We start from the raw sequence: 24,025 nt of genomic DNA, 5'->3' as shown, positions 1-24,025 counted from the left end.
CTACCAGCAAGGAGGAGAACGAGGGAGCCAGGAAGTCTTTAGGGCAGCGCCGTCTCGTTTGGTTTCCCAGCGTGAGTTTGGCGTGATTTCCTCCTTGAAGCTCTCCTGGGCTTCTCCTGCCGACACCGCACACCTCAGGCACTCTGAGGGGTCCCGGGTGCCTGCGTCCCTCGCAGCGAGACTGCTAAAGACTCCGCCGTGCAGGGGCACCCGGCTTACTTAACGGAGCCTCTACCCGGGCACTTTCTGGTTCTCTCCAGGGTCAGAGTCCCAGACGCGGAGGTCAGAAGGAAGTGCAGGAGAGAGAGAGGCCACCTTCCTGCCACCCTGGCCCGGGAGGAAAGGAACCATCCTCGCCCCAGAGCTGGGAGCTGGGCCTGGGCTTGCAGGCCAGAGCCCACGTGGGATCCCCTGGCCTGGTCACCAGCTATGATTTCTGGCACCTGCTGTGTCTCAAGACAGGAATCACTAGCGCCAGCTCCCGGTGGATGGGGGATTCAGGGAGAGTCAAGCGGTCAGCTTGCACTCTTGCTACCTTGCTGTTGCCCGGCCTGCCTGGAGCTCAGGCCTCTCGTGGGTTGGTTTCTACAGAAGAGCGGCGTGGGCGGCAGGGAGGACAGCGAGCGGGACGTGGCTGTGATTCAGGGCTGCGGACTGGGAGCTGGACGCTGTCCTGCACTCGGGGGCCTCTGCGCAGCACGGTGGGAGGCTGGGGTCATGCTTGCTACACCGGGCAGTTTGCTGCACTCTTGGGCAAGCTTGCATTTGCACCCTGGCCTGGCACACAGCGAGGCCGAGACGGCCCCGTGGATATGGGCTGACGGCCGCGGGGACTCCGTTGAACGGGAGGCATCCTTGTTGCCAACGGCCAGATGGTAAATGATTTACGCTGTGCAGGCCAGACGGCCCCTGTCACTGCTACTCAGCCCTGCCCTGGGAGCGCCAGCGCATCCACAGGTGATGCGCCAGGGAACGGGCATGGCTTCGTGCTGACAGGACTCCACTGACAGAAGTACGCCGCAGAATTCAGACAGGAAGTTGACCAGAAGTCACCACCGGTCGGGCACTTGTGGCTTAAGACTAGAGTCTCGGGGCCGGCGCCGTGGTGTAGTGGGTAAAGCCGCCGCCTGCAGTGCCGGCATCCCATATGGGCGCTGGTTCAAGTCCCAGCTAGTGCACTTCCTATCCAGCTCCCTGCTGATGGCCTGGTAAAGCAGCAGAAGATGGCCCAAGTCCTTGGGCCTCTGCACCCCCGTGGGAGACCTGAAGGAAGCTCCTGGCTCCTGATCAGTGCAGCTCTGGCCATCTGGGGAGTGGACCAGCAGATGGAAGACCTCTCTCTCTCTCTGCCTCTCTGTAACTCTGCCTTTCAAATAAATAAATAAATCTGTGAAAAATAAAAGACTAGAGTCTTGGTTTGGGGTGATGAACGTTTTGAACGGGTGATGGCTCCACGGTATCATGCCTAAACATGGCTGAAATGGCAGGGAGCAGGCGTGCGGCCTGGCTAAGACGTCCTGTCCCAGGTCAGGGTGACCGAGTTGGGCCCCAGCTCTGGCTCCTGTCTCAGATTCCTGCTAGTGCACACTCTGGGAGGCGCGGATGATGGCTCCAGTCCTTGGGCTCCCAGCCTCTGCCCCGACCCAGGCCGAGCTGTTGTGGGTATTTGGGGAGTGGGCCAGTGGGTGGGAGCTAAATGGCTAACATGGTAAATTTCATGTTTTTAGTTAAAAACAAACAAGGACCAGCGACGTGGTGCTGTGACCTAAGCGGCCGCTTGCAGCATGAGCATCCCGTATCTGAGTGCCCGTTTGAGCCCTGGCTGCTCTGCTCCTGATCCAGCTCCTGGCGATCCTGGGAAGGCAGCAGCAGATGGCCTGAGTGTTTGGCTTCTGCCACGCATGCAGGAGACCAGGACGGAGCTCTGGCCCAGCCTCAGCTGTTGTGACCCTCTGGGGAGTGAACCAGCAGATGAAAGAACTTGTTCTCTCTCTCTCTCTCTTTTTTTTTTTTAAAGAGTATTTATTTATTTATTTGGCAGGTAGATTTACAGAGAGAGAGAGAGAGAGAGAGAGAGAGAGAGAGAGAAAGGTCTTCTTTCCGTTGGTTCAATCCCCAAATGGCCACTACGGCTGGCACACCGCGCTGATCTGAAGCCAAGAGCCAGGTGCTTCTCCTGGTCTCCCATGTGGGTGCAGGGCCCAAGCACTTGGGCCATCCTCCACTGCCCTCCCTGGCCACAGCAGAGAGCTGGACTGGAAGAGGAGCAACTGGGACTAGAACCCGGCACCCATATGGGATGCCGGCACTGCAGGTGGAGGATTAACCTAGTGTGCCATGGCGCCGGCCTCTCTCTCTCTCTTTGCCTCTCAAATAAAGAAACAAATAAATCTTTAAAGAAAACTTAAAACAAACAAACAACGTGGCCAGGATGGGCCGACGCAAACTGGGGAGGAAAAGCCCACGCGTTCTCCTGGGCCTGCAGTCGGCTGTGCCCCGGGACCTGGGGTGCTGGATTTCACTTGGACTTAACACGAGAATTCCTCTTGCTGCTTCGCTCAGGCTCACCTGCACAGCCTTCCAGAGCCCCGACCCCCTCATCTGTGCCTTCCTCATCTGGCAGCTCGGTGCCATCCAAACATGGCCTCCGACATCCCCGGCTGTGCCTCGGCGTCCCTGACGGCGCCAGCCTGGGCCACCGCAGGTCACTCCAAGGCAGCGGATCTGCTGGGGGTGGAATCACCAGAACCTGCCTGTCTGCCTCTGCCTTTCCAAGGGACATCACCTGCCACGTGACGTCACACCCTCCATGGGATTCTCTGAGGTAGCACCTGCACAGTAGGGACCCCGTCTCGGAGCACCTGGGACTCCATCTTGAGAAAGTCCCCCCGCCCCCCGTGAGACTCTGGTCTAAAAGACAACAGCAGTCCACTGCATCACACCCGGGGGAGCACAGACCCCCTAGTGTGATCGCTGAAGCTGCACCGGGTTAGTGATAGGATTGTGATTGTCTGTGCCCACATGCGATTTAGGACAACACCTGGATTAATGGCAAGATTAGACCTGGAATTGTTAAGGTTATAATTTATAGTAGTTTTGCATAGGCCTTAGGTCAGCCTGACCCTAGTAACCACGCGTTCCCTCTGACCCTAGTAACCACGCATTCCCCCTGACCCCAGTAACCACGCGTTCCCCCTGACCCCAGTAACCACGCGTTCCCCCTGACCCCAGTAACCACGCGTTCCCCCTGACCCCAGTAACCACGCGTTCCCCCTGACCCCAGTAACCACGCGTTCCCCCTGACCCCAGTAACCACGCGTTCCCCCTGACCCCAGTAACCACGCGTTCCCCCTGACCCCAGTAACCACGCGTTCCCCCTGACCCTAGTAACCACGCGTTCCCCCTGACCCCAGTAACCACGCGTTCCCCCTGACCCCAGTAACCACGCGTTCCCCCTGACCCCAGTAACCACGCGTTCCCCCTGACCCCAGTAACCACGCGTTCCCCCTGACCCTAGTAACCACGCGTTCCCCCTGACCCCAGTAACCACGCGTTCCCCCTGACCCTAGTAACCATGTATCCCCCTTACCCCTTACTGCATTCCCCTCCCCTCCTTGTGGTTTTTGCCTTTATCAACCTTGTGCCTTTGAGCTTCGGGGTGGAGAGTTCTTTAGGACAGGGCCCGCTCTCCACCGCCGGGATAAAGGGCCGTCACATTTCACCATGTATGGTGCTCCTCTGTCTGCACTCGCTCCGGCACAACACTTCCATGATGGAGCAACCATGACGAGGGGAAGTGAGACCGAGCCAGGCACGTGGGCCTAAGGGCTCTGAGCTCTGCTGCAAGTGCCCAGAACCAAACTGGTGTGGGCCAAGGTGGGTAACTCCCTTCCTTAGAAACTTCCAGTTCACCCTGAGATAGCCCATTCCTGGCGACCTCACAGCACGGGGAACATGAGGGGTCTTTAGAAAATTCATGGGGGCCGGCGCTGTGGCATAGTGGGCTAAGCCTCTGCCTGTGGCACTGGCATCTCATACGGGCACCGGTTCATGTCCTGGCAGCTCCTCTTCCCATCCAGCTGTAAGCTTTTGGCCTGGGAAAGCAGTGGAAGATGGTTCCAGTGCTCGGGCCCCCGCACCCACATGGGAGTCTTGGAAGGAAGCTCCTGGCTCCTGGCTTTGGCCTAGCCCAGCCCTGGCCAATGCGGCCATTTGGGGAGTGAAACAGCAGATGGAAGACTTTCTCTCTCTCTCTTTCTACCTCTCTGTAACTCTGCTTCTCAAATAAATAAACAAAATCTTTCAAAAATGCATGGAAATGGGGCTGGTGCTGTGGCGCAGTGGGTTAACACCCTGGCCTGAAGCGCCCACATCCCATATGGGCACTGGTTCTAATCCCAGCTGTTCCTCTTCCGATCCAGCTCTCTGCTATGGCCTGGGAAAGCAGTAGAAGATGGCCCAGGTCCTTGGGTCCCTGCACCCATGTGGGAGACCTGGAAGAAGCTCCTGGCTCCTGGCTTCGGATCAGTGCAGCTCTGGCCGTTGCGGCCATCTGGGCAGAAGGAAGACCTCTCTCTCTGTCTCTACTTCTCTCTAACTCTGTCTTTCAAATAAATAAAACTAAATCTTTAAAAGAATGCATGGAAAATGTAACATAAAAATCATGCATGGATTTCAGAATGAAATGAGCTTCTCTTCCCATTTCCATGAACTTGCAGAAGTACTCTCACAGTCCTGTCGCCAGCCACCGTCACAGCCCTCCCAGCAGGAAGGAGGGCAGATGGGAAAACCCCTTCCCGTGCGGGTGCCAGAGCTCGCCCAGCGACATCACCGCTCTGGTCACCAAGCTGTCTCTGTCCAGAAGTGTGCATCCGCCCGGCCCGGGCTGCCCCTCCTCCCTAGAGACCCTGGGGCGCCAGCAGCACCCCGACAGCGGCTCCTCTGTGCCCTGACCGTGGAGAGAGACGCCCCGTGGACACGGGGATTGCGGTGCCCATGGTTCACGCCGGCTCCTGGAAACGTGTGCCATGGAGCTTGGCAAAACATCAGCCTCCTCAGGTTCTCCCGCCGGCAGCAAAACCGCAGAGGCTGCGGCTCCTCACGACCCCGGCGGGCACTCGCTGCAGGGGCGGCTCAGGCCTGCACCCACTGGGAACCGTGTGCCCCCTGAATTCTCCTGGCTAACGGGCTGGGGGGAGCCACGCGCATGAGGCTCACTGGCTCGCGCAGGGGACCTCGCTGTGTGGCTGGGGTCTGCATGCAGTCGGGGGGTCACTGCTTACCTCATCGGTGATCTGGCCTCCAAAGGTCACCCACGTTCCTGGAAGGAGACACACGGGACCGATTTAGGGAACCTGCCAGGTTCTCCCCATGGGAGGCCTCAGGCTGGTGGGGGAGGGGAAGGGAGCCACAGGCTGCCCTACTGTGCTGTGAGCGTGTGGACGCCTGGCCTTCAGGGCCAGTCCCTCCCTCTCTCTCTGTGTTTCGGGGTGACTGTCTCCAGGGCACATAGTGACCGCAGACCCCGCAGGCAAGGTCCCTCGCGAGTGCTTGCCCTGAGCTGGGGCTGATGGGGGTGCTCCTTGGCCACGGGCAAGCTACTTGCTCCTGCTGGGAAGAGGGGGGAGAGGGCCTGTTGGGGCCTCTGGGTTGTGCGCGTGCCCCGTGCAGGTGGAGGGGGCCTGCACCTGGTGACAGGGACCGAGGCCAAGTCCCAGGGTCCTTCAGGCTGAGCCCACCCACGGGGGAGACTCCCTCTTCCTGACACCCCCAGGCCCACAAGCAGCCTTGATTTTCTGGGTCGGGGAGGAGGAGGCTGTGTGAGAAATCCGTTCTAGGCCCCCTCCCCGCTTCTTCTGCTGAGGCCTGGCTCTGCCCCTCCCCCTCCCCACCTGGCCCCTGACTGCTGGGCTCTGGGGGAGGGGGCAGCCAGGGGACGCCTCACTCACCAAGCCCCAGGCAGGACACCCGCAGGCCGGACTTGCCCAGATTCCTGAAAAGGAAGAAAAAACACAAGCTTGGTATGGGTTTCCCCCGCCAAGGCCCACCCACCACCGGCCAGATGTGGCCCTGCAAGGCCGCCCCCCCCCCCCCCCCCCGCCCAGCTGACACATCGCGAGGCTGTGAGGGACGCGGGGACTGCTGGGGAGTGGCCTCGCATGCTGGCCCTGGAGGGGAGCGGAGGCACCAATGCCCCCCGCCCACTGCCGGGGGCAGCTCATGACGTCTGCTTCCTGGGTGGCACTGTGCCGTGTCCCCGGGCGACCACCCCTGCTGAATCCCCCCTCTCCTCTGGACCCTGTGGGGCTGCCCTGCCTCTCCCCGAGGCCCCCACCTCACCTGGACCTCGCAGCCTGGGGTCTGTCTCTCACCTCCCTGAGCTGCGGCGTGTGGCCCCCGAGAGCTCCATCCCAGGTCCCTTCCTACAGCCGCGGCGGGGCCGACATCCTAACTGGGCCGGCTGCCCTGGCCCTGTCACTGGTGCATGCCTGGAGCCCATACAATTGTCCTTGGGAGGCCACACAGGGCGGCAGCCGTCCATCCTGGCACAAGCTCCCAGCATGCTCCTTGCTTGGTGCCGCCACGGTTCCCACGCCACGGCGGAGCTCTGAGACCTGCCCAGGCAGCGGAGGGGCGGGGGTCCGGGCTCGCCTCCCCACCCCCACCCTGTTCACCGGCACACGGGATGGTCAGGTGGCGCGGTTGACAAATGGTGGAGGGAGTCGCAGCCACAGCCAGGCCCCGCCCCACCTGGGGTCGACCCCCAGCCCTCGTGGATCCTGCTACGGCGTCCGGGGGAGACAGCTGGCCGCTCCGGGAGCCAGCTGGGTGAGACTTCCTTCCCCAAGGCCCCCGGGCCTCCACACCCCCCTTCACAGGCATGTGTCCTCAGCATACCCCCTTTCGTCCCAGCTTGGCCCCCGGAAGGCGGCCTGAGGGCTTGAGGGGCCCCCAGTGGCCCAGCTCTGACCCTCAGCTGCCTCACCTGCCCTGGGCACAGGACCCCAGGTCTGGCTGTCTCGGGGGTCACGGTGGGCGGGTGACACTGTGCGCAGTCTAAAAGCAGTTGAGTGTGTCATCTGTAGGAAGGGGCGTTTTAAGTGGCCCGTCTTTCTTTTAAAATTCCCCCCAGTTCCTAAGAACTGCCCGATGCCTGGTGCTCCCATCTGCAGAACGAGCTCTCTCTTGTCACCGCCTTTCTCACGGGGTTGCCGTGAGGGTGCGGCGAGGTGAGGCACGCGCCGGGGGTCTCCTTCCCCAGGGGCCAGCACAGGTCACGGAGGGGTGGCTTTTTCTGTCTACAAGAACCAACCGGAGAGAGACCAACGGCTTCACCTGTTCCCACGTTACAGGGCCCAGCATCCTCTTGCTTCCCCCGCGAGCCAGTGACGGAACCTGACAGTGCCCTCCCTGCACTGCTTGCGTGCTCCGGCCCAGCTGTGTCACTCCCTGTGTAGCACAGGGTCTGTCTGGTAGCCTGGCTCCCCTCCCCCACGCCAGCTGGAGAGTAACTGGGGAGAAATCGCACCGTGGAGTGGACGGGGGAGGGAGGAAGGACTGACACCTCTGACCAGCAGACCTGGACTGCCTCGGGGTCATTGAGAAGCTGACAAAGGCTGCGGATGCCAGTGCCTCAGCGCCTCGCTAGCAGTATCCGGGCTTTGCAGGGCCCCCAGCCCCGCGGGCACCTGGCCTAGCACAGTCCCGGTGTCCAGAGGAAGGCTGGCTGCCACCCCCGACCGCAGTGACCATGGGGGAGCCATCCCTGACTGTGCTGTGCCAGAGGCCATGTTGTGGGCACCTCCTCCTGCACACACCCCTTTAATGCCGCAGAACCCAACACCGTGACGCGCAGTGTGGTCAGGCTCGGAGCAGCACCAGGAGCAGGCAGGTGAGGCCACGCAGGACAGGGTGACCCCACCTGTGGCTGTGGCTCAGGAGCAGACAGCCCTGGGCTGCTGGCTTGGGGAGGGCTGGTGGGGGCCGCCCTTGCTCCCTGATTCTTAACTGTTCTGGGTCTGAGTGCTGTGACAGGGACATTGCCCCGAATGGGCTCTGTTTCCTCTGTGGCGTGGCAGGGATCCAGGCCCTGTGGCTCTGCACGGGCCTTTGCCCACTGCCCACGGGAGAAAATCAGAGAATCTAGGGCGCCGCGTGATGCTGCGATTGCCCTGCTCAACTTGCCTCCCCGTTAAAGTGACGGTATTGGATCTGCCATCCGCTGCCAGGCCTCGGAGAAGGGACAAGAAGGGACAGGCCCCCTCCAGGCTGCGAGCTGTAAAACCACGGCTGCTCTGCACGGGCGGGAGCGCCAGACATCGCAGCCCGGCTTGGGCAGGGGCCGCGGGCGCTCCTAACTTAGGAAACACGGTCTCCTACAGATTCCTCCCCCTAATTAAAACTTGACGCGCAGAGGAAATGGTGCAAACCTGAGAGCCCAAACGCGTTGGCCGTCACTAACCCACCGTGCGTCTCCCCTGCGCTCTTGCTGGCCCAGGGAGGCAGTCACTGAAGGTTGGAGCCACAGGTGCTGGGGGTCCCAGGCCCGTCCATACAGGGGGGTGTAGGACCTTTCATTTAAGCCACCTGGGACGAGGACTAAAATTTGACCAGTGGGGGCCGGCCACCTCCTGCAACACTAGCATCCCTGTAGGAGCTTTGGTCCAAGTCCTGGGTGCTCTGCTTCCAATCCAGCTCCCCGCTAATGCACCTGGGAAGGCAGTGGAAGACGGTCCAAGTGCTTGGGCCCCTGCCGCCCATGTGGGAGACCTGGATGAAGCTCCTGGCTGCTGCCCAGCTCAGCCCTGGCCACTGCGGCCATCTGGGGAGTGAAAGCTGAGAGATCTCTCCCTCTGCCACTTTGCCTTTTAAAGAAGTAAATACATCTTTAAGAGAAATGTAACCGGTGAAGGGGAAGCCACAGCGTCTGGACAGGTGGCCTGGAGGTGTCAGGGAGGCAGGACACCTTCCCAGCAGCCTCCCGCTGGCCGGCCCCTGTGACGGCCTAGCTGGGCCGTAAGGATGCCCCATTCCCTAGGGAGGGCCTGGGCATCTGCATATTCGCCATCCCATGGGGGCTTGCTGGGGACACGTGTTGGTATAATTCAGGGGAGAGCAGAGACCAAGTGCTCGCTCCTCCCTTGCTCAGGGGACTCACTCCCCCACCCACACCCGCCAAGTGCCTCCTGGGCTCTTCGGCAAGAGCAGGACAGGGCACACTGTTAGGTCCGTCAGCACCTGCAGGCTGGGTGGCTTCACCCGCAGTGTGCCCGGGGCACACACGGGGAAGGGCCAGCTCCGCAGGGAGGCGGCCAGAGTTTCAGTCCTGCAGTCCCCACCTACACGCCAGGGTGGCCCTGGGGCAGCTCGGGGGACAGGGGGGCCGGCAAGGGCGGCTGGCGGGCCGTGCTCTCACTTTCAATTCTGGCTTCGGCCACTGTGACCTCACAGGGGTCCCAACACAGGAAGTGGGTGGCTGGGGTTTACCCCAGGTCTTCGGCCTCCCGGCCATGCCTCTGGCCCGTGTGCATGCGTGTGTGGCCGGACACACACACGTGCACACACACTGCCAACTGAGCGCTTGGTCAGAAGTCGGTCACTGTGTTCACGCCTTTAACTGCCTATGAGAACCCTGCTCCGGTTCCCACCTCTCCACCCCCACCGACCCCGCAGAGCCTCGGGAACGGCGCGTCCCCCTGCACTGCCCTCTCTGGCGCAGAGGGCGGGAACATGAGCTGTTTACCCACCAGGGTCATTGATGAGAACCAGTCCTGCCTCGGACCAGGACGCAGGTGCTGTCGCTCAGCCCTTGTCCTGAGGGGGCCCTGGGCTCAGGTGACACAGGTTTTGCTGGAGAGACCCTGGCACGGGTGCTGGGGGACATTCTCGTCACTCTGAGTGACAACTACAACCCTCCGTGGCTTTTCCCGTTTCCTGGAGAGCAAAGCCGTCCCCGCTTCCTCTTTCGGAGCTGCAGCCTCTCCTGGGGAGGCTGGTGTGGAGAGGCACCCTCGTCCCCCCCCCCCGCCCCGGAACGCGACTCTGTGCAGGCTGGGAAAAGCCAGGCCCCCAGACCCTCTGTGCAGAGCTGGGACCCTCCCTCTTCAGTCCTGGGCCCGGGACGGGAAGGGAGGCTCTGCTGCCAACACTCAGCCTCTCCTCACCTGGAGGACCGAGCGGTGATGGAGGGAGACGAGACCTCCTGGGCTGAGCGGCAGGGAACGCCTTGGCATGCTGCCTGGCCGCCCCGTCCCTGCCGGAGTCGTTGACCCGCCCGCCGGGGTGTGGGTCCGGCGGGGGTGAGGACACAGTCCAGCTCATGGCCCACCTGGCTGCCCCCGCCTGTCAAACTGATGCTTATCAGGCGATTGGCCACAGACAGGAGGCCACCAGGGGCATCTGCTGAGGCCTGTGTGCCCAGGGCAGGGCCTGTGGCCGATGCCTGGGGGTCCCCAGGAACAGGAGGCTTTGTAGAGTCTGACCAGGATGGCTCCGCTACGGCCAGTGACCCCCAGGGAGGAAGGGAGAGGGGCCAGCGTGCAGAGGGACGGGGCTGGCCCACACCTCTGCTTCATTTCCCACCAGGTCTTCCCGGTGCTGACCGTAGCCCCTCCTGGACACTCGCGTTGGCTGCCCGCGCCTGCCGGGCAGGGGCTCTGTGGCAGGTGGCCCCCGCCCCGCACAGCCGCCGCCCCTCCTACCTATGCTTCATCCCGGACTGCTTCACGCTGGGGTCGCCAGCACACGGGAGGCTCTGCACTGACAGCTGTCCCAGGCTCCGGGCCACCATGGCCACGGCACGGAAGCGGCCGCGGGTGCCCAGGCTGGGGCTGCTGGCCGCCGGCCGGCCCAGCCGCTCCTCGGGGCCCCGGCCCTTGAGGCTGTGTTCGGAGCAGACGAAGGACACCTGCATGCCGAGGCTTCTGCTCCCCGCGGGCGCAGGGGTCAGCGGTCCCCTGAGGCCCTTCTCTTCCCGGGACAGGAGGCGGCGGGGAGTTCCTGCAGGCGTGAGGATTCCCGAAGGCAGTGGCTGGGAAGAAGCCGGAGCAGCTTCGGAGTCAAATTTCCAGAGTGGGGCTGGAGGAGACCGTGGTGAGGGGGAGGGAGGGGCCGGCGCCTCTCCCCTCTCCCCTCTCCCCGCTCGGCTCTGGCCCCTCAAAGTCTCGGAAAGTGTTCGCCTGGTCTGGGCAGCTCCCCGTGGTCAGCACAGCCGTTTCTCTCGGTGGGCGGAGCCTGCAGCTGGCTGAGCTCGGGGGTGGTGGCCTGGTGGCTGCCTCCCTGGGGCAGCGGCTCAGGGGGTCCAGGGCGGCAGCTGCTCCCGCAGGCTTCCCTGAGTCTCCTGGAGAGCGCTGGCTCCCGGCTCCCCCTGGGGGGGCTGCGAGGCTCCCCTAAAGGCAGTGAGGTGGCCGGCGAGAGGCGCAGGCAGTGAGGTGCGGGCAGCGGGCGGCGATTCATTATTAATGACGCAGGACGCACACGCTGCTGCCCTGCTGATCCCCCGGGGCTGACGGCCGCTGGGCCGGGACCACCGGGCCGAGGCGCGGGTGGGCGCTGCGGCTGGAGGCTGGCGGAGCAGCCGGTCGGCTGAGCTTGTCAGTCCCCGGCTCCCTGGAGCGAGCGTCCAGGTCTGTCTGCTCGGCGTTGATGCCCAGAAGAGGAGGCAAAGTGACATCAGAGCTGCGGAGCGGGGGGCCCTCTCTGCCTCCCCGGCCACGACAAAGGCGGCCGAGGAAGGAAAGCCGGGATCGCAGGGGCGAGGGGACAGACGCATCCCTGCTTGGGATAGTACTTAGCTCCCAGTGCACGCTCAGTAAGTACTTCCCGAGTGAGTGAGTGGGCGAGTGAAGGCCCTCCCCCAGACTGTACCCCGTGCTCCCCAGCGTCAGGAGGGGCTGGCTCTGCCCTCCGCCCCCACGCGTCCCCCGACACTCTACAGGGGGGCCCTGGCCAGCGCTGCCTCCTGGGCAGAGCGCTGGACAGGGGCAGGCAATCCCTCCAGCCCAGGTCCTGCTGTGCATTCGCCGTGCCATCTCAGCAGCGATTCTGCCCTCTCTGGGCCTCCACTGACTGCCCCTCCCAGCTCTGTCCCTCGGGGACCTTCCCCACTCCCCGGCTGTCCATCCCTGCTCCCGACAGGACCCAGAAAGAAGCCCCGGAGCTGTTCCCGGCGGATGGCACTGCTGCCTGCCTTTCCACCCTCAGCGAAGAACGAAACCCTGTTCCCACCGGGGTGTCCTGTTCAGGAGCCACCGTGCAGGTGTGAAAGCCGGTCCCCTGGAAGGGGAGGCAGAGGCCACACGTGGGTGAGGCCCCGGGCAGGGTCTGTGGTGCTGTGGTGAGGCCCCCAGCCCTGTCTGCCTCTCCCACGTCCTCACCAGGAACACAGGCCAGACCTGGGGACAGAGGCCTGGGAGGGCAGAGTGGGTGCTTCTGCTGAGGGCGCCCTAACAAGTCATGGGTGCCACCCACGGGGGCCAGTGGGGACCCGGCAGGCCCAGCTGCAGGCCCAGCTCTGCCTTCCTCCTGCCACTGCCCACGTAGCCCACAGGAACAGAGTGGCTGGGCCCGTGCTCCGTGCGGGGGGGGGGGGGCCCTTGCCGAGTCCCTCGGAGAGGAGAGGAGGAGGGCCAGGGGCAGCCTGCAGGCTCTGTCCTGTGCCAGCGAGTGTCTCCTTGGGCTGGGCCTGGAACTTAAAGACTACGGGCTGTTCTCTGCTGGACAGGCCGGAGACAGCCGGTGAGACAGCCCTGCCCTCCGCTCCCCATACCTGGGGGCTCTTTATCCAGCATGATCAGGGGCTCAGCTAGGCACCCCACTCCCCTCAACCTGCAAGGCCAGAGGTCCCCTGCCCTGCTGAGAGAAGATCATGTTCATTTGTCCGAACGGCACAGGAGACTGCCCTGCACTGCCCCAGGTGCTCCCCTCCCAGGGCTGTCTGCTTGGTCTCTGATCGGGAGCCAAGGGAGGCTGCTAAAATGCAGAGTCCTGGGCCTCGCTCAGACCCACGGAGTCAGCAGCTCTGGGGCTGGGCCCTGGAGGCAGTGTTTGTGACACGAGCACCCCGTGAGGCCACGCCTGCTGGCCTAGTGAGACGCCGAGATCCCTGGCTCACTCTTCCACACGTCTCTCTGTGCTCTGGAAAGTCGTCAGGTCCCAGCCCGGGCCGGGGTCTCCTCAGCCCTCAGGGGTTGCTCTTAGCCAGCAGAGCTGAGTGAGACTCAGAAGCCATAGTCGCCATGGTTAAAGTGTCACCCGCTCACCACATGACCACAAGGCTGCACACAGAGAACCAAAAACATATGCGCACACAAAGTCTTCAACACAAACGCCCACAGCCAGAGAACAGAAACAACCCATGCCCACCTACTGACAAATGGCTGAAACACAGCAGATATCCACAGCACGCAGCCTTGCTCAGCCTTAAGAAGGAATGGCGTGCTGACACACGCCAGGCCAGGGGTGAACCTCGAAGCCATGTGCTCCGTGAAAGAAGCCAGTCGTGAAAGATCACACCATACAAGTCCATTTACAAGAAAGGCCCAGAGCAGGTAAATCCACAGAGATCAGCGGCTGCTGGAATGGACGGGGAGGGGGCTACGGAGAGACAGATAAAGGTTTCATTTTGGGAGTGATGCCAGCGTTCTAAATTGACGGTGGCGATTTTCGCACAACTCCGTGAGTACAATAAAATCAATGAATCGCACACGTTCAATGAGTGAATTGCGCAGTGTGTGTGTAATAGCTCAGAGCTGTTACCGAAAAAAGTCATCTATCTTCGAAACCTCCAGGCTGGGGGTCAGTGCTGCGGTATAGTGGGTAAAGCCACTGTCTGCAGTGCCAGCATCCCATACAGGTGCCGGTTCAAGTCCTGACTGCTCCACTTCCCACCCAGCTCCCTGCTAGTGCACCTGGGAAGGCAGTGGAGGATGACCCAAGTGCTTGGGCCCCAGCACCCACGTGGGAGACCTGGAAGAAGCTCTTGGCTCCTGCCTTTGGCCTGGCCCAGTTCTAGCCATTGCAGCCATTTGGGGAGTAAACTCGTGGATGCAAGACCCCTTTCTCTCCCTCTCTCTCTGTAACTCTGCCTTTCAAATAAATATATAAATCTTAAAAAACAAAAACAACCCAGGGCTCCACACCCACTGTTACCCATGGGAATGCTTTTTGTGTTTCTCTCCCCATCACCTGACAGCAGGTACCATGTGAAGCCGGTCCCCCAGCACAAGCAGCTCCCTCCTACCCCCAAGTACCTTCGGCCCCGTTCTCCACAGGGACACTGTTCTGTATGATGTCACACGCCCAGCAACCTTTCGATGCGTACTGGGGATGTACGAGCAAGGGGAGACTGGACCGTGTCCCTGAGCACGCCGAGGGCCATAGAAGACTGCTGGACAGATGCGCAGTGACCGGGGGCAGTGGTCTCTTGTTCACTGTTCTGTGAGGGCCCAGGCGGTAACCCCAGGAACCCTGGACTCTGCAGACCCACTGTGCTTCCTTCTTTGCCGGGAGCAGGTCTCTGCGCCGGCTCTGCCGGTGGGGAATGTGGTGCATCGCTTGGCCAACCTGCCCTTGCTTCCTGCTTCCCCATCTCTGTTATCGTTGACTTGAACAGCTCCACGCTAATGGGCTCGTTAAGGAAGCTACCTACAGTCCCTTCTGGAGCTGGGCGGGGCTGGGGTGATTATGAAAAAGAATTTGACGTAATTTCCACATTGTGCATGCTCCCTGTGCTGCACTCTGAACATGGTGGTCGCGGGGCACCTCTGTCAGCGGGACTCACCTGGGATGGTTTTTTTGCTTTGCTTTTAAGATTGATTTTATCTATTTGAAAGGCAAAGTGTCAACAAAAGAGGGAGGGAAGGAGAGAGAGAGTGAGGGAGAGAGGGAGGGAGAGAGAGAGAGGGGGAGGGAGAGAGGCAGGCCAGGCCAAAGCCAGAAACCAAGAACTTCATCCTGGCCTCCCACGTGGGTGGCAGGGACCCAAGCATGTAGGCCATCTCCCATTGCCTTCCCAGGCGCATTCACAGGGAGCCGGACCAGAAGGGGAGCAGCCAGATCTCCATCTAGAGCTCCAATATGGGATGGGAGGTTCTCGTGATGAGGTCACCGGGGAGAAGGTTCTCACGACATCACCAGGGGATGATGTTGTGACCGCTGTGTCACAACACTGGCCTCAGCCTGAGACGGTTTTGTTCCCCGGGGGACACTGGGAACCCTAGGGAGGCATTTTTGGTCATCACATTGAGCGGGGCGGGGGTGCCATGGCTATCGGGGGCTGGGGCTGCCCTCCATGGCGGAGACTCACGGCAAAGCCACTGGTGCAGAGCTGGAAAACCTGCTCTGCGATAAGCAGAGTCCTAGGGCGCTGCCCCCTTCCCCCCCGCTGCTCCAGACGAGAGAAGCCCGCGACAGCCAACAGCCGCGTGTGGGCAGGAAGGGAGAGACGTCTGTGGACCAGCCAGTGTTCCAGGCCACGGGGCTCGGGCTGCACACGGCCCCCATCCCGGAGGGAGGTGCCGGAAACGCCCCTCCAGCTTGTGTGCCCTCCCGTGTTTTCCAGTTCATTTTGATCCTGGATGACACGTTCTGTCACCCCAGGTTTTCTTCGAGCTCTTCCGAGATACAATCGCGGTGACAACGAAAGTCTGGGCCAGGGCTCCCTGGCTGCAGCTCCAGGAGGATGGCGGCAGGGACACACCCACGTCTGCACTTGACCTGCCCACTGCCCCTTCCGCGTGCTCCCCATGCCGGGGCCCTTGTTCCACCGTGGCCTCTCAGGGCGTGGCGACGAGGTCACCAGGGAGAAGGTTCTCACGACAAGGTCACCGGGGGAGAAGGTTCTCGTGACGAGGTCACCAGGGGAGGTTCTTGCGACGAGGTCACTGGGGAGAAGGTTCTCGTGACGAGGTCACTGGGGAGAAGGTTCTTGTGACGAGGTCACCGGGGAGAAGGTCCTCGAGATGAGGTCACCGGGGAGAAGGTCCTCGCGACGAGGTCACCGGGAGGTTCTTGTGACGAGGTCACCGGGGAGAAGGTCCTCGTGATGAGGTCACCGGGGAGAAGGTCCTCGCGACGAGGTCACCGGGGAGGTTCTTGTGACGAGGTCACCGGGGAGAAGGTTCTCGCGACGAGGTCACCAGGGGAGGTTCTCGTGACGAGGTCACCGGGGAGAAGGTTCTCGTGACATGACCGGGGGAGAAGGTTCTCGTGACGAGGTCACTGGGGAGAAGGTTCTTGTGACGAGGTCACCGGGGAGAAGGTCCTCACGACGAGGTCACCGGGGAGGTTCTTGTGACGAGGTCACCGGGGAGAAGGTTCTCGCGACGAGGTCACCGGGGAGAAGGTTCTCGTGACGAGGTCACCAGGGAGAAGGTTCTCGTGACGAGGTCACTGGGGAGAAGGTTCTCGCGACGAGGTCACTGGGGAGAAGGTTCTCGTGACGAGGTCACCGGGGAGAAGGTTCTCGCGACATGACCGGGGGAGAAGGTTCTCGTGACGAGGTCACTGGGGAGAAGGTTCTTGTGACGAGGTCACCGGGGAGAAGGTCCTCGTGACGAGGTCACCGGGGAGGTTCTTGTGACGAGGTCACCGGGGAGAAGGTTCTCGCGACGAGGTCACTGGGGAGAAGGTTCTCGTGACGAGGTCACCAGGGAGAAGGTTCTCGTGACGAGGTCACTGGGGGAGAAGGTTCTTGCAATGAGGTCACTGGGGAGAAGGTTCTCGCGATGAGATCACCGGGGGAGGTTCTCGTGACGAGGTCACTGGGGAGAAGGTTCTCGTGACGAGGTCACCGGGGAGAAGGTTCTCGCGACGAGGTCACCGGGGGAGGTTCTCGTGATGAGGTCACTGGGGAGAAGGTTCTCGTGACGAGGTTACCGGGGAGAAGGTTCTCGTGACGAGGTCACCGGGGGAGGTTCTCGTGACGAGGTCACCGGGGAGAAGGTTCTCGCGACGATGTCACCAGGGGAGGTTCTCTGTCACAGGCTCTTTCCAGCCCAGGCTTTTTGAGGCCTGCCATCTGAAAGAAGGTTCTGGAAGGTCCAGATTTTCTACTTGGACAAGTGGGACCCCTCCCCCTCCCCCGTATTCTCAGCGCTCTGGGCTTGGAGTGTCAGGTGCAGTACTGCACACAGAGGGGCCTGGGGAATGCTTCAAAGAGGCTGCACATGTAGTGAGGAGCTGGGGGCTTCTCCAGGGAGCACAGGGAGGCAGGACGGTGGCCTTCCTGGGGGAGTATGGACACACAGCTGGGTGCTGTGGCTTCCTTCAGTGGCAGGCGTCAGCGCCGATGGTGCAGCTGGGCCAGTGTTCAAGGTCAAGGCTTCCAGCAGAACGGGGCGGTCAGCAGCACCAGGGAACAGGGAGAGGCTCGGGAGGAAGAGGGCTCTTGCACAGAGGACAGGTGGCTGGCCTAGGAGTGGCTGGCAGCGCAGGCTGTCTGTCCGGGGGGAGGTGACCACGGCCACCTCTGGCCTGTCGGAGGTTGCATCCAAGTGTGGACAGCTTGCCATGGCAGGATGGTAGCAGCCCGAGGGAGGGAGGGTGCCAGAGGCCTGGGGACCACATGTCCCTGCTTCCAAGGGCCCAGCCTGGGGTCCACTTTGTGGCCTGGCTTGGAGCACAGGGCTGAGGCTGGAGGTGACCTCAGGACCAGAGCCCCTTCCAGCCGGTTCCTCACCTGGGTTGTCCTGGAGCCAGCTTTGCCCTGCCGGCCTCCTCCCCTTCCTCCACCCCCTGGTGCTCCATGTACCACTGGCTTGCAGCTCTGCTGGCCCTGGGAGGGGAAGAAGTAGGTGGGCTGTGTCTTCAATGCTGCCGTCTACAGGCGGCCATGCCAAGCCCTGACACGCACGTCTTCCTTCTCTCTCCATCCTCCGAGGCCCCCTTAGAAGTGTAAGAAGATTGGGGCCGGCACTGGGGTGTAGCGGGTAAAGCTGCTGCCTGCAGTGCTGGCATCTCATATGGGCACCGGTTCGAGTCCCAGCTGCTCCACTTCCGATCCAGCTCCATGCTCATGGCCTGGGAAAGCAGTGGAAGGTGGCCCAAGTGCTTTGGAGGCTTGGAAGAAGTTCCTGGCTCCTGGCTTTGGCCTGGACCAGCCCTGGCCATTGCTGCCATTTGGGGAGTGAAGCAGGAGATGGAAGACTCTCTCTTTCTCTGCCTCTACCCCTCTGTAACTCTGCCTTTCAAATAAATAAATAAATCTTAAAAACAAAAAAGAAGTGACCGTGGTGTCAACACACAGATGGCGTTCACTGCCCCCACCGGATCAGGAGAGTCTGTCGGGGTCCCCCTGAGCCTCTGGGAAGGCACCTGAGGCCTGCACACCCACGGGTGCCCAGAGATTCCTGTGGCCAGGCCTCATCGGAACAGAATCAACAGGCAAAGGTCCTGTCTCCAATCACAGACACGTTTGGAGGTTCGGGTGGGTATGAAATGTGGGGGGCATGACCCAACCCACTTCAGTCTCCATCCCAAATCCTGTCCACACTGGGGGAGCCGAGGTCTGCCCAGTGCCTAGAGGACAAGGTCTGGCCCTCGCTGCCGACACTGTCTCTGCAGCCCAGCTCCTGGGCCGCCTCTCATGCCCTCGACCTGCCAGGAAGTCTCTCCCAGGGACCTCTCTCAGCTGGGTCAGGGCTCAGCTCGGACCAGCCTCCCAGTCACCCTGCATCCTGTTGGCCTGTGGAGCTCTCTCAGGACAGCCGCTGCTGCTTCAATCCGTGTGTGCTTGCCTGCTTTCTCTCTGCCTCCCCCACCAGCACGTAGCTGCCACCAGGGTGGGGACCTTGTAGGTCTTGCTCACGCGGCATCTCCAGGGTGCAGCCCAGTGCCTAGCAGAAGCTCAGTAGATATTTGCTGAATAATTGAAAGGTACCAACGACTTGCCAACAACAAGCAAACAGATAAAGTGCATCAGGTCTCTTGAGAAATTTCGATCAGAATTAAGGGTTTGTTTGTGGCCAAACCTGCTGACCCTGTGTCCTTCTTACTGGACTTAGACTACAAACTCAGAAATTCTGCCATCTAATGGACTCGTGGCAGGAGTGTTGTGAACTATGACCGCACATCCAAAGAGTGGACTGAAGAACCACACGCACTGTCCACAGGACAAAGTGACTAGGGAGCAGCCCTGGCTTCCAGTCTCCTTTCCAGCCACGAGTCCCCGGGGAGGCATGAGACGGAGTCAGAGTTAGGGTTGCCGGACAGAACCCAGGAGCCCCAGTTAAACCTGAACTTCGGGGGCCAGTGCTGTGGCATAGAAGGTTAAGTCTCTGCCTGTGGCATGGGCACCCCATATGGGCACCGGCTTGAGTCCCAGCTGCTCCACTTCCAATCCAGCTCTCTCCCTGGGAAAGCAGTGGAAGGCAGCCTAAATGCTTGGGCCCCTGCACCCACATGGAGACCCGGAAGAAGCTCCTGGCTCCTGGCTTCAGATTGGCCCAGCTCTGCTGTTGCAGTCACTTGGAGAGTGAACCAGTGGATGGAAGAACTCTCTGTCTTTTCCTCTCCCTGTCTGTAACTCTGCCTCTCAAAATAAATAAATATTAAAAAAAAAAACCCCTGGACTTCAGACAAACAATGAATACTGTAGGGGACGCGTTTATACTGAAACAGTTTTCGCTGTTTGTCTGAAACAAGAATGTGGCTGGACCACCTGTGTTTTCCTTTGCCACGTCTGGCAGGTGTAATGGACTCTGTGGGGACAGGTCCCTTTGGCTCTGCCAAGGGCGCTGTCCCTGGTGCTGAACCCAGAGCTGGGCGAGCTAAACAGAAGGTCCTTTGGAGGCTCTGAGAACATGGAGACTTGCATGTCCATCGTTCAGACACCCGGGACACTCCGTGCATGGCTTTGCTCCGCGAGCTACAGTTCGATGCCACCAATCCAGGGGCCACTTGCTAAAAGCCACTTCCCACAAAGACAGCACACTCTAACAACACTACGACAGACAACTCCCGTGCCCCCAGAGTACGACCTGAGCTTCTGCTGCCAGAGTGGATTTGTTGTTGGCAACGAAGAGCTGCCTATTTTCACTAAATCATGTTTTCTCAACTCCTAATAGCGGATCTGTCCCAGGGAGGTTGCAAGACACAAGTGAAGCAGAATGCTGGCCCCTTCTGCAAGGTTCTCCCACAGCCGGACCTGTTTCCACGGAGGGCGCACTGAACCCCACCTCTGGACACACAGGGCTACGACACTCTCCTTTTCTTCTTTCCACATTTCGAACGAGGTTGGAGTTTTAAAAATGCAGAACGGCTACTCCAACAGACAACAGAACTGTGGTCAGCGCTTCCTGTGCTGCAGCCCCTGCTCTCCGAGTGCCTGCCTGCAGGCCTCCTGCGATGATCCAGGGACTGCCCGCCCCAGCCCCTGCCCAGCCCTTACCGATACTTCATGCCCGTGCGCTGGGCGGTGCAGCTGTCCAGGGAGAGGCCATGCATGCGGAGGAAGCTCTCCATGTTCCTGGCCTGGGCGGCCGCCCGCACCTCCCGCAGCCGCTGCAGCTCCAGCGTGTCCGTCTGGCGGACGGGGTGCAGGGCCCAGTCCGAGTGGCACCTGCTGCTCACGCTGCGCAGGCTCTCGCTGTACGTCATGGACAACATGGTGCTGCCTGGCCCGGGAGCCAGCACCGTGCGGGTGGGAAAGGCTGAGCGTCAGTGTCCTGCCCCAGGCTGGCTGGCCAGCCCCAGGGGGAGGGCGGGTGTGGCAGAATCTTCTGGAGGGGTCTCGGCGCCTGGGGAGGGGCCCGGGCCCTGTACGTAAACACCCTTTGTTGTGAGTTTCTCGTCCTCCGAGCGGCCTGGCCGATGCTGGGGATTCTGGCTGAGCCGCGGGACAAGCACAGGCCAAGCTGCATTCCGGGCAGGAAAGCCTCAGAGAGCATGCACAGCCCAAGCCCCAACGCCGAGGGCTGCGTCACAGCGCCCTCTTCAGGTGTCCCGGGTCAAGCCAGGTAGGGGCTGTACCAGGGACACAGTGTGAGTTGCACCCATGGCCGAAACAAACTCCAGCGCCATTCTGCCGGAGGCCACTGCACCCCAGGGGGACCGTGTGTTCACAAGTCCCATAAAGGGGGGAGCGCCACCCGCACAGCACGCCCTCTGCCCGAGGCACCGCTGTGCCCACAGAGCTCTCTGGACTGCATGCTGACCCAGGAGGGCACAGCCCACGAGGTTCCGCGCGGGGACACTGAGCGGTGTGTGGGGGTGTGGGTGGCCTGGGGAGCTGGGTTTAGTTGGGATGGGGAAGAGTTAAAGCTGGCGCGTGCTGAGCACTGTTGCTGACAAGCACCCGCCCTCGGCAACCAGAAACAACCGAAGTGTCCAACAGCGGGGGCCTTGCGACGGAAGCGGCCACCCATCCCTGTAGCCGGCAGGAGCCTGCGATGCGCTTTGCGTGCTGTTGGATCCTTCTGGAATGCAGGCCAGCTGGCTGTCCTCTAGAGGCGTGGCCCAGGTGTCCCTGGGGCGCGAGCCGCTCCTTTCACCAAGGTTTCTCTGCAAGCATGTCTGTCCATCCCTCAGTCCCACTCACGTCCGTCCCATCCCACCCAGCACAGGGCGTGGCTCGGAGCACAGGCCCGGAAAGGGTTGTTGAACCTATGCAAGTACAGCTGGAGAGGTCAGTGGGCAAGGCGGGACGGAGGAGCCTGGGCAGGCAGTGGAGCAGCGGCCACGCTGGGCAGGGCTGGGCAGCCAGCACCTCCTGGGGGCAGCTGCAGTGTCCACCACTCACAGCCTTGTCTTAGGGCACGGCCCCGGTAGTCCTACTGCTCCCATCGGACCCTCAGCCCAGCCCACCAGGCACCTCCCATTCCTGCTGTGATGTCGCCCCCTGGTGCTGGGTTTGTCACTCTTGCCTTCCCAGATGGGCCGACCCCTCCCTCTGCTTTGAGTGGCAGTGCCCCCAGTGCACACAGCAGGGGCTTTGGGCTGTGGAGGGCCGGCGGGGGTGGGGGGCTGTCACTGGGATTTCCAGGCAGGGGTGGGGCAGACTGCGCTGTCTTGGGCGGGGAGTGGCTCCCATACCAGGACTTAGTTTGCCATGGAGCTCGTATGAGGACGGGGCCCTGCGGATGCTGAGGCAGTGTGAACAGCCCTGTGCCCTGGGAGAATCAGTCGGGAGCCACCCAAGGGGCTGGGGTTGACGCGAGGTCCATCTCAGACAGGGGGCCACTGAGTCCCCGGGCAGCAGCACCAGCTCCCCCTCCCCGCCTGCTGGCCACGGCCCTCGCTGCAGCACACAGGGTGGCACCAGGCAGCTGCTCCTGGGGTGGCTGTGCGGAGTCAACTCTTCCTTCCCTGGGGCTGGGGTCGGGGGCGGCCAGCCGGGCGGGCTGCAGCTGCAGGCTCTTCCCGAAAGGCAGGGACCGTGCCTTCCTCGCCAGGCCCCGGTCAATAGCCATTAGCTTTCAAGGCGCTACCCACAGAGAGCAGCTCGGCTCTGGCAATGCAGCCGAGGCCCTGGGGCGGGATGACAGCCTGGCTGGGTGCCAGTGTTCTGGCCGGGGGCAGCCCTGGCTGTGGCCACTCACAGCACCACCCAGCAGGCACCCTGGCCCCTCGAAGCCTCAGCATCCATGGCTATGAAGTGTGATGGGCGGAGCCCACTGCCCCAGGCTGCCGGGGGCTGGGTCCCAGCCAGCAATGCAGCCGGGAGCAGTGGTGGTGCTGCTGGCTTCTGTGACAGCACTCAGGAACCTCTGGGAGGGGCCTGGTGCCACAGCTCAGGAACCACGAGTGACCCAGGAAGTTTTCAACAGGACACGGCACAGGCGCTAGCAGTTCCCCCTTCTCGCGGGGGACAGACGCTCCTGACAGGTGGGGGAGAGCAGGGGCCAGGACTCAGAGGTGGCCCCAGGGCTGGAGACCTTCCCGTACCGCTCATCTCATGGCCAGGAGCCCTGCAGCCTTCCGCTCTGAGTGTATCCCTGGTGCAGGCTCTGGACAGGGGACTCGCGGGCAGAGAAGCGGGGGCTGGGCGAGTGTGGCAGCCTGGGCACTGTGGTCCTTGAGGGGGGCCTGGCTCTGGGAAGGAGCTGGGGGAGCCTCCCCGGGGAGGGAAAATGGCCCCAGGGGCTCTGGTGGTCCCCAGCGCTGCCTGGGACTGTCTGGGCACAGAGGATGAAGTCCAGTTGTGCCAGACTGGCCCCTGCTGCCTGGGGCTGCAGCCTGGGCTTTTCTGAGGTTGGGTCTGGCAGGGGCCGATCCATGGATGCAAGGCTCCAGGCAAGACCCTGCCAGGGAGGGGGAGGGCCTGCTCTTTGTTTGGGGGGGGCTGCCTCGGCCCCCTGCTTCTCAGGCACAGTGACCCCTGACCTCTGAGTGACAGCATCCCAGGGACTTTCTAGAGCGAGCTGTCCCAGCTCTGCCGCGGCCCTCCCACCCCTCGGCCCCCTCCTCCGTAGTCACTGCCGATTACCCGGCAGCTGGGAGTTCTTTCTGGGGCCTGTCCGTTGCCGGTCTATTCTCGTCGGCTGGGGGCCCCGGGGGAACCCACGTGGACGAACATGGCGACACGGAGCAGGAAAGCCAGACCTGACCTCATTAAGTCGGCAGGCATCGCTGCCCCCAGGCCTCTACCTGGATTTCCAACTTGGGGTCTGTTTACCCTGAGCCACTGAAGTGGACCAGATGGGTCCACATCTGTTGAGGAGGCCTGCGTGGCCTGGTTAGAGGACGGCACTGCTCGGACACCCCGGGGCCGGCCGCAGTCCTTGGAAGCGGAGACGGGAAGCGGGGGGAGGCTGCCGCCGTTCCAGGCCACAGCCACACAGTGCACACAGGGCGCCCAGTGCACAGCACACCCCCCCCCCCCAGCAAACCAAGGCCCGGACAAGCACCCCTGCCCCCCAGGCACGCGCTCCCAACAGCAGCCGGGCACACACTGGGTCTGACCCTTGGAGCGGGGGCCCCGCGCGTCCCCAGCGCACAGGCAAGCAGACAGGCACGCGGGTCGGGTCCGGGCGGCTCGCGGGCTCAGGTGTAAGAACCAGCGCAGCGGTGCTGCCCGGCGGAACCTGCC

General features: G+C 62.1%; 1 protein-coding gene across 5 annotated transcripts in view; it reads right to left on the bottom strand.

Annotated features, from left to right (window-relative positions):
- The window catches only part of KCNAB2 (potassium voltage-gated channel subfamily A regulatory beta subunit 2), an 85,815-nt gene that overhangs the window by 18,775 nt on the left and 43,015 nt on the right, over positions 1-24,025 (bottom strand). For all 5 annotated transcript variants that reach the window (XR_009865888.1, XM_062190339.1, XM_062190341.1 and 2 more), the window contains 2 exons: positions 5,949-5,992; positions 5,283-5,320 (listed from right to left, as the gene is read on the bottom strand). Coding sequence is in view for 4 of the 5 variants with exons in the window: in XM_062190339.1 (XP_062046323.1) it covers positions 5,283-5,320; positions 5,949-5,992 (82 nt within the window). In the remaining variant the exon portion in view is untranslated. The remainder of the gene's footprint in view (positions 1-5,282; positions 5,321-5,948; positions 5,993-24,025) is intronic.

Source organism: Lepus europaeus, chromosome 5, assembly GCF_033115175.1.
Source record: "Lepus europaeus isolate LE1 chromosome 5, mLepTim1.pri, whole genome shotgun sequence".
Taxonomy (NCBI): Eukaryota; Metazoa; Chordata; class Mammalia; order Lagomorpha; family Leporidae; genus Lepus; species Lepus europaeus.
This window is presented reverse-complemented; position numbering and strand designations above follow the sequence as displayed.